Below are 9,831 nucleotides of genomic sequence, written 5' to 3' on the forward strand. Positions count from 1 at the left end.
TGGGAGGGTATTGAGCAGTGTGGTACTGGAGGTTGAACCCAGGGCCTTATACATGCTAGGTAAGCACTAAGCTACATCTCCAGCCCTCTTAAAATTGCCGAGATTGACCTCAAACTTGCAATTCACCTGCCTCAACTTCCTGAGTAGTTGGGGTTACAGTTGTATGACACTGCACCTGGCTCATCAAAAACAACCAACCCTTATTTCTATTAAGGCATACGTTTATCTTGTTTAAATCCAAATAAGTAGTTCCCAGATCCCAGCAACATTTGGTGTTGAGGTAGGTAACAAGACAAGGTGAGAAATGCTGTTTCTTCATAAACTACTAATAACAGTTTGCTTAAGAATTAACCTCCAACATCAATGAATACATGCTCTAGCATAAAAAATGGATCAAAATAATTAGAATTCTATAAGTTGTAATACTCTATACCTGCCAGCAGGAAGGGTAAATGTTCCATGCATTCTGAGCAGTTTATTTGTGTGCCAAGGAAAGTTTGCAATGCCTATTTGAAACAACCTGGTTCTAGACAATACTAACCACATTGTGGAAGACACTGGGACAGGCCCCAAAAATGAGCCCATAAAGAAACTCTAAGATGCTGGGCACAGTGGCACATACCTATCAACTCAGCTACTCTGGAGGCTGAGGCAGGAGGATGGTAAGTTTGAGGCCAGCAGCAATTTAGCAGACACTGTCTCAAAAAGCTAGGGATATAGCTCAGCCACTCAACTGCCAGCACAGCAAAAGGAAAAAAAAAAAAAAAAGAAAAGCTCCAAAACATTAGGAAAGAGTGAGGCAGGGGCCTGGGGTAGAGCTCAGTGGTATGGTGTATGTTTACCAAGCTTGAGGCCCTAGGTTCAATTCCCAGCACCAAGAAGAGAAAGAAAGGCAGAAAAGTGAAAAAGCCTGAGTTTATGAAACCAGCTCCCTTAAGGCCAGTTCTTGCATAACCTTGCATAACCCTGGCACTGCCTTTACAAGAACCTACTCTAATTTCTTAGCTGCAGGTCAAGCATCACATGCAAATGGCGTGCCCATGAAGGAGTAAGAATTCACCAAGGAGGATTAGCGTCTTAGAGTACAAGTAACTGGAGCCTGGAAGGTACTGTGGAGAACATCATCCAAGCTCTTCCTCTTACAGATGAAAAAAACTCAAGCACAAAGCTAGTTCCAATTCTCTATTTCCCATACATAGTACACACAGGTGCCTAGCACTGTTCAAAGCACTAAACACAGATTAACTTCATTTGATCTCAACAACCCTAAGGGGTAGGTAGAATTATTACTCCCACTTACAGATAGGTAAAATTAACCACAAAAATGTAACTGGCCTTAATAAAAATCACACAGCTATTACAATGGTGGGCCCATGATTCAAAGTCAGGTAGGCTAGCTTCCTAAGAATCTATGCCCTCCCCATTAAGCTACTGTACTCCACGTGCTATGTATGAAAAACTTCATGTAACGAAGTCTTTGGTATGCAATGGAATATACTACATGATGCAAAATAGATAAATTTTTTAAAATCTAGCCATGGTCTAGGATTTAAAATATCAGTCTAGCTGGGCATAGTGACACATGCCTGATATTCCAGCTATTTAAGAGAGTTGAGTCAGGAGGACTGCAAGTCGAGGTGAGCCTAGGTAAGTTAAGAGACCCTGTCTCAAAATTCAAAAAAAGGTTGAAGATGTACCTCAACAAAGAGCACTTGCCTAACATGCATGAGGCCCCAAGTTCTATCCCTAGTATGTATGTATCTCTCTCTCTCTCTCACACACACACACACACACACACACGCATGCATGTCTATAATACTATTGTTAGCTTTATTGATTTTTTAAAAAGCAAAATACAAACTGAGATCACTTGTCTTGGTGTGTGTTTAGGACATGTGGTCAAAATATTACATTCAGGTAATAGTCACACATCTTTCCAACATGAACATCTTACGAACTAGGGTAACAAGGTGATCTACCACAGGATTTATTAGCATATTTATTTTGAAATGAAATAAATGTGTAAATCTAAGAAATTTGTGACTTATTTTTCTTAGTGCTTTTTCTTGTTATAATAGTCTGTGCTCTAGAACCACTACTAGCTATGAGGACATTCAAACTGCCTTTAAGTAAGAGTCCCACTCATTGTCCACAAGTGACTGATATTTAAAAATCTCAGAAAGATTTAATAACTACTGGGAGGCTGACTTTCTAAATATACCTGACAATACACAGTAATAGTAATTCGGGAAAACTTAGCAGGGTGCCAAGAAAACATAACAGAATATAAAACACACTAACAATCTACTGGCATCAAGGTTATGCTAAACAAAAGTTTAAGTAGGCTGTGTTTCCAGTGTCTCTGACAAATGCAAATGCAACAGGATTATACTTGAATCTCTGCAGTAGAACTCACAAGGACTGACTAAACTTGTATTACCTGACGTCTAACAAGCAAAGAAAATAAGATGGGGAAGGGGCACATATTTTAGTGTTTTAAATTCATGTAGTTAACCACAACCCAAATAGCCTATGTGTCCTTTATCTAAAAATGATTATAAAATTTCTTTTTTTTTTATTGTGATTCTGCCCATCAGCAGGAACAGGGGATTTTTTTTTTTTAATATTTATTTATTTATTTTAGTTTTCGGCGGACACAACATCTTTGTTTGTATGTGGTGCTGAGGATCGAACCCGGGCTGCACGCATGCCAGGCGAGCGTGCTACCGCTTGAGCCACATCCCCAGCCCAAACCATGATTTTTTAGTTCAGGATGGAAAAGGGTTTTTTTTTTTTAAATCTTATTTTTTTTTGGTGGGGTTCTTTTTTTTGTTTTTTTTTTTTTGGAACTGGGGGTCGAACCCAGGGCTTTGCGAATGCAAGGCAGACGCTTTGCCACTGAGCTACATCCCAGCCCTTTTTTTTTTTTTTAAATGCTAGAAATTGAACCTAGGGATGCTTCATAACTAAGCTACATCCCCAGACCTTTTTATTTTTTTTTACCTTGAGACAGGGTCATGCTAAGTTGCTCAGGGCCCCCACTAAGTTGCTAAGGCTGGCTTCAAACCTGTGATTGATTCTCCTTGCCCCAGCCTCTTAAAAAATTTCATTTATGTGTTCCTTTGTTTAAAATAAAAGTTCAACATAAGTTCTCTAATAAAGTGAATACTGGAACAGTGGTGAATTCTGCAAAACTTTACATAACCATACATCTTTTGCTTTTAATGGAAAGGGTACTAGATTAGGAGGTATGGGTTCTAATTTTGGCTCTAACCACTTCTGTGGGAAGTGTTAAGCAAACTGCTGTCCCTTTCTAAGCAGGTTGCTGAGCTTATAAGGGGATAGAACTGGAGGAGGGTAGACAAGTGCATTAATAAGAGTACAAATGATGAATGAGCCATCAACTAGGATAGGGAAGTAATTCTTATCAATCAACACACTTCAAACTTGCTAGTCATGAAGATTCACATAATGGCTTGAATTACCATAAATTACTATAAAGTCTGTAAATTTTATTTAAGCTCACCCTTAATCAACAGACATATAATATCAAGAATGGGAGGCACTGTGGTTCTTTTAACCAGAGCATACTAAGAAGAAAACCTAATTAACGTTATAAAAAACTCAACAATAAATTATTTATAAAACAATTCTTTATAACTACTATTTATTAAACATCCAACACAGACAACCTCCAAATATCACTGCAATTCTGCAAGATCAAATGGTATCCCAGATTCCAGTTAAGGAAACAGCCTGGGAGATAAAGGAACCAGCAGAAGATCACCCATCAAGGAAGTGACAGAGCTGGAACCAAACACTATATATACCCAGTTCCAAAGGCCATGTGCTTTCTGCTGTACTGCTTCCTTATAGGCAAAAATCATACATTTTCCCCTTCCTAATTGGTTCTCTCTTACCTGTATCAAAGAAAAAATACTTACCTTTTTCAATTTAGGTAGCTTGGGGAGATTTGAAACTGAAATCAAGCCTACATTTATTAAACTGAGGAACTCCAAGTTCACAAATTCAGCAGTTAAGCCCTCAATTTTTCCATCATTTGATTTGCAATTGTCCAAGACAAGTTCTCGAACCTGTGAATGACAAAAGGAGAGGGACAAGCCTTCAAGAACATATAGAAAATAACAAAGAACAAACAAAAAACCCCAACAATAAATGCCCCTCAAAAACACACCCACATATGCCTGTAATTTCAGCAACTTGGGAGGCCCTAAGCAACTTAATGAAACCATGCCTTTGTGGTTCAGTGTCAGTGATTAAGTGCCCCTGGTTCAATCCCCAATACAAAAAAACAAAAACAAAAACACATGTTAGAGCAGCATTTTATTAGACCAAGATCACAGTTATAAATAACTGAAAAATCCTTAGATCATCAGAAGTAATATACTACTAAGTTCAAAGATGGAATGTTATTCCATGGTCTAATGATTTACTCTCCAATTTTTAGAAATAGAAATTCCAGCTCTCAATTAAGTGAAGAAAGTATGTCTCACTAACTCCTTTCCCCAAGTCTGCGTTCAATGGTGGAGGTGGTGGGAGGTCTATCCAAGTGCAAGTGCAGAGGCAATCTCTCCCTTTTGGCCTGACTCAACCACAGGAAAAGAGGAGAGGCTTTACTGTTCTATCAAGATCACTAACAAGCTATGTCTAAAGGTTTCTTCACTAGCATGCTTCCAACTCTGGACTTACTAATCTTTACCAACATTATCTCGGTGCTGGAAGGCATCAAGGTAGAAGAGTCCTGAATTCCAAGTAAAAATATCATCTGAGTTACAAGTGAGGAAGATTTTTCTCGGGCAGATTCCCTTTTCCAGGCCTTAAATTCTCCTTTTCTCAGAATTCAAATCCATTTAAGGGTATCATAGCTGATGATTTGAATATTAATTATTCAATAGTCTGTGTAGATTTACTCTGATAATCCCCATTGCTATTCTTGCTTTAGGGCTGACTCTGAAACTTGCAACTTTAACACCCTTTGGTCTACTTACAGTGATGCAAATTACAGTTTTAACTGCCCCACAAAGGCATTCTTGCATGAATCTACTATGTTCAATAGCATTAAACAAGCATGCACATGGAAGAGATGCTGAGAATCTAAAGAGAACAGGAGCAAAGAACAATATCTTTATCCTCCCATACAAAATCTAAGGCTGCTACTCTATTCTATTAATTGCTATCAGTTATGGAGTACTTACTCTTTTGTTATTCTTTGTACAAGCACTTCATTCCACTCATTTACAAAGGAAACAGATTAAGAGTCAGCAATTCCCACATCACCATAAAGGCCTGGCCACTTACTACCCTGGCTACTTCCTCTTCAGAATTCTTGGTTTCAGGATACACACAGGCCTATTGTAATTTTTACTTCTTCCTTTCCTTCCTTCCACTTTAGATACTTTTGCATTCTTCTGTTTTCTGACAAAGAATCAGGACACCTGAAAATTCAAGGTCAACTGTGACTAAAGTTGGGCTCTGGAGATAAATACCTGGGGTCAAATCCTGGTTCTGCCCCTGGAACCTGTATGACTCTGGGCAAGTCACTTAACTTCTTTGTGCCTTAGTTTTCTATAGAGATAATACCTACACCTCATGCAGCTGTCACAGCCTAGCACAGAAATGCTCAGAAAATAACCTTTAGGGAAAGGGCATGGGTGGAATGTCGGGGACCTCTGTTCACTTTATTTGTACTATCTATATGTATTAAGGGGGCAGCCAGGTGTGATGGCACATGCATATATTCCCAGCTACTGGAGGATGACAGAGGGATCAACAAATTGGAATCTGCCCTCAGGAACTTTGGGAGACCCTGTTAGAAGTGTTACTCAAAGCTAAAGCAGTAGTTTCAAACACCTGGAAAAGTTTATAACATAAATGTAGTTTGAATTCTGGTGTTCACCAAAAATTCATGTTGAAACCTAAATACCCACAGTTATAATATTAAGAGGTGGGGCTTTTTTTTTTGGTACTAGGACTGAACCCAGTGGCGCTTAACCACTGAGCCACATCTCCAGCCCTTTTAATTATTTTGAGATAGAGTCACACTAAGTTGCATAGGGTTCACTAATCTTCTGAGGCTGGCTTTGAACTTGTGATCCTCCTGCCTCAGCTTCCTCAATCACTGGGATTACAAGCATGTGCCAGTGTGTTGGCTAAAAGGCCCTTTCTACAATGAATCCCATGGGCCTAGATCCTAATTTCCCAGACTCCAGAACTGTAAGCAATAAAATTTCTATCATTTACAAGTTATCCAGTCTAAGTCATTTATTATAGTAGCCCAAAAGGGCTAAAATATGGCATAAGAAGTTACTGGGTAAAAATAAAGGGGGAAAAAAAGGATGAAAAAATTAGAAAACCACTTAATACCCGTCAATAAAGGGACTCATTTTCAGAATACATGCTGAGATAAGCAATGTATAAAATGCATGTACAATATGATAAAATGTGTGAAATAGAACATTTTTATTTAGATGCATACAAGATATCTCAGTAATAATGTCTACAGTATAGGAAAGTAAAAAGCTAAAAGACATTTCCGTAATAATTTCAACAATGAACTATTAATCTATTCAAAAAATACAATTTTTAAAAAAGTCACTGTGGGCTAGAGGTGTGGAGCATCTGCTTTGCATGTGCAAGGCCCCGAGTTTCACCCTCAGCATTGTCCCCCACAAAAGCAATATATTAATGCCACCATTGTATATACACATATATATTTATTTTAGTCTTCGTGCATTCAGAATCATATAACTTGAGACGACAAGTTTGAGGGCAGCTTCAGCAACTTATCCAGACCCTGTCCTAAACATAAAACAAATGGGCAGGTGATGTAGTTCTATGATGGTAGCATGTGTGAGCCTTGGTTTTAATCCCTAGTACCACAAAAATAAAACTGCAAATATTTTACTGGAGAAATCTGTGTATGATTATACCATAAATCACCTTCCAACCTTCACTATTGAACACGTTCCCCATTTTTTCTATTATAAATAATGCCGAGTCTTTTTGCATTCTTCTGTCTTCTGACAAAGACATAAAATTCTTTAGCTATTTGGGATTTTTCCCTTCAGAATCCATCACTAGGTAAAAGAATATAAACAACTGGATATCTGTTATCAAGAGTTCTTTTTATCAACACCTCTTTTAACAGTAATTGCAAAATTCTCTTCCATAAAAAATATAGGCTGGGCTGAGGTTGTGGCTCAGTGGTACAGTGCTTGCCTACCAAGTATGAGGCACTGGGTTTGATCTTTAGCACCACATAAAGTATTGTGTCCATCTAAAATTTGTTTTTATATAGGCAATAGGTATAAAAAATCGTTCAGCTACAAGTAAGAAAACAAACAACAAAGGGACAAACATTAGCTGGGTGCAGTGGCATACCCCTGTAATCCCGGCAGTTTGGAAGGCTGAGGCAGGAGGATTGTGAGTTCAAAGCAGGCCTCAGCAACAATGAGGTACCAGGCAACTTAACAAGACCCTGTCTCTAAATAAAATACAAAAAAGAGCTGGGGATATGGTTCAGTGGTTAAGTGCCCCTGGATTCAATCCCCAGCACCAAAAATAAATAATAAATGCACATTAACAATGAGATGCTGTGCTTATACTCTCTTTGAAACTGGGAAGGCCAAAATGAGTGCAGATGTACAAGTTAGTGTCAAAGTGGGAGAGTGAAGTTCAGGGAATACACAAGTGAGATCTCTAACTTTCTCCTCCGGCAGCAAATAACAGAATTTATTTATTTATTTATTTATTGGTACTGAGGATTGAATTCAGGGGCACTGGACCACTGAGTCACACCTCCAGCCCTATTTTGTATTTTATTTAGAGATAGGGACTCACTAAGTTGCTTAGTACCTTGCTGTTGCTGAGGCTGGTTTTGAATGCATGATTCTCCAGCCTCAGCCTCCCAAGCCGCTGGGATTACAGGTGTGCGCCACCACACCTGCAGAATTTGAGATAAGTAGGGCAAAAGGTTATATGGCTAAATACCTTGGCTCTTTCTGGGGGGCTAAGAATGTAAAGAAAAGTGCCTCTCCCAGAGCAGAGCTCAGGAGGCACAGTAAGATGATGAGACACTGGAGAATAAGCACAGAGAAGAAAAGAAGTGCTGTATAAAGCAGAGACCACAGCAGGGCTTCATTTAGGGCTGTGCTCAAAGATAACAGGTCTGAAAGCCCCATCAGCAGCCTTTGAATCTGTCTAAAGTTTTAGACAGAACACTGGCAAAAAAAAAAAGCCCAAAAACATGTTCTGCTCTCATTTTAGGAGCAGAGAATAGCATATATAGCATATATAGCAGCATATATGGTCGAGGGAATACTTATATTCAGTAAATTAAACTGACACAAGAAATGTATAAAAATAAAGCTTACTTATGAGTGCAACATGCATTCAAACGTGCATACATACTCTGATGAAGAACTCAAAGGGGGTGAGAATTAGGGGCTTATATACCTAGCTTAGGAGACAAGGGAGGGGAGAGAAATCTCCTTTTTAAAGAATGAGAAGATTCTTCACTAAAGGCAAACAGAATTCTTAAGAGAACAAAAGGGAAATAAGAAAAAGTTTAGAGTCACAAACTACCACAGAAAGGGGATTTTATGGTAATTTACCCAGGGAGAAAACACCCTAAAGAGAGAATTTTGTCATTTCCTCAGAAGTGTCTCCTTTGAAGTCAGATAAGTAAGCTCCAAGTAGGTTCCTTTTTGCATGTTTAATTTCTTATGTCTTCAATTTAAAATAATCTTTATACCGAACTCTGAGATTCTGAGTGGATCACCACAGGAGTAACTAAGCTTCCCCTCATTCTTTCTTGGGTATAAAGTGATTCAGACTGTCTTGCAAGGGAAGGAAGAGGTTGCTGGAGACAAGATAGGGTAATACGAATATAATTCCCCACCCCATCAGTTCTAATCCATGGGGAAAGGCCCTATCTTTCTCCTTACTGTGTTCCAAATTCTCAGGGCTACTATTTAAGGAGGAATGTTTGGGCAGACACTTGTACACTTGTGCATACAAGTTAGGGAGCTATTTGGTCCAAGACATTTAGCTGGTATTCTTCTCAAAGGACTGTTTAATTTGAGGGCCAAATTTACTCTTATTTCTTACTCTCCAATTAAACTTGCTTTTTAATCAAACACCAATTTACAGTAAACATTAAAAACTAAAAACAAACTTTACTACTTTAATTATGTTTCCTACAGTTATTAGTAATAAAAAATTATCTTTGCAGTTGGCACAAAGGTGCACAACTGTAATTCCAACAACTTGGGAGACGGAGGCAGGAGGATCACACGTTCGAGGTTAGCTGCAGCAACTTAGTGAGCCCCTGTGTCAAAATACCTTTATTTTATTCATTTCTATGCAGTGCTGAGGATCTACTATTGAGCCACAACCCCAGTCCCCCTCCCCACCGTGTCAAAACATAAAAAGAGCTGGATAAGGTCTGGGGTTGTGGATCAGTGATAGAATGCTCATCTCGCATGTGTGAGGCCTGGATTTGATCCTCAGCACTACATAAAGGTATTATCCACCTACAACTAAAAAATTTAAATTTAAATTTAAAAAAGGAGCTGGGGACTTACCTCACTGGTGGAGCACTCCTGAGTTCAATCCATGATACCACAAGAAATTTAAAAATGCTTTTGCAGTTCTGGAGATTGAATCCAGGGCCTTGTGCATGTTAGGCAAGTGCTCTGCCATGAACTATATTTCTGTCCCTTTTTAAAAAAAATTTATTATCATACAGGGTCTCATTAAATTGCCAGGCGTTCTCCAACTTGGGGTGCTCCTGCCTCAGCCTCCCTAGTA

General features: G+C 38.8%; 1 protein-coding gene across 1 annotated transcript in view; it reads right to left on the minus strand.

Moving 5' to 3' along the window:
* Positions 1 to 5,072, minus strand: part of Anp32b (acidic nuclear phosphoprotein 32 family member B) — a 16,150-nt gene extending 11,078 nt beyond the window's left edge. The window contains exons 1-2 of the mRNA XM_048783317.1: positions 5,010 to 5,072; positions 3,945 to 4,094 (exon numbers count right to left, since the gene is read on the minus strand). Coding sequence (XP_048639274.1) covers positions 3,945 to 4,094; positions 5,010 to 5,057 — 198 coding nt within the window. The 5' untranslated portion in view covers positions 5,058 to 5,072. The remainder of the gene's footprint in view (positions 1 to 3,944; positions 4,095 to 5,009) is intronic.
* Positions 5,073 to 9,831: the final 4,759 nt, after the last annotated feature.

Source organism: Marmota marmota, unplaced genomic scaffold (assembly GCF_001458135.2).
Source record: "Marmota marmota marmota unplaced genomic scaffold, marMar, whole genome shotgun sequence".
NCBI classification, from domain to species: Eukaryota; Metazoa; Chordata; class Mammalia; order Rodentia; family Sciuridae; genus Marmota; species Marmota marmota.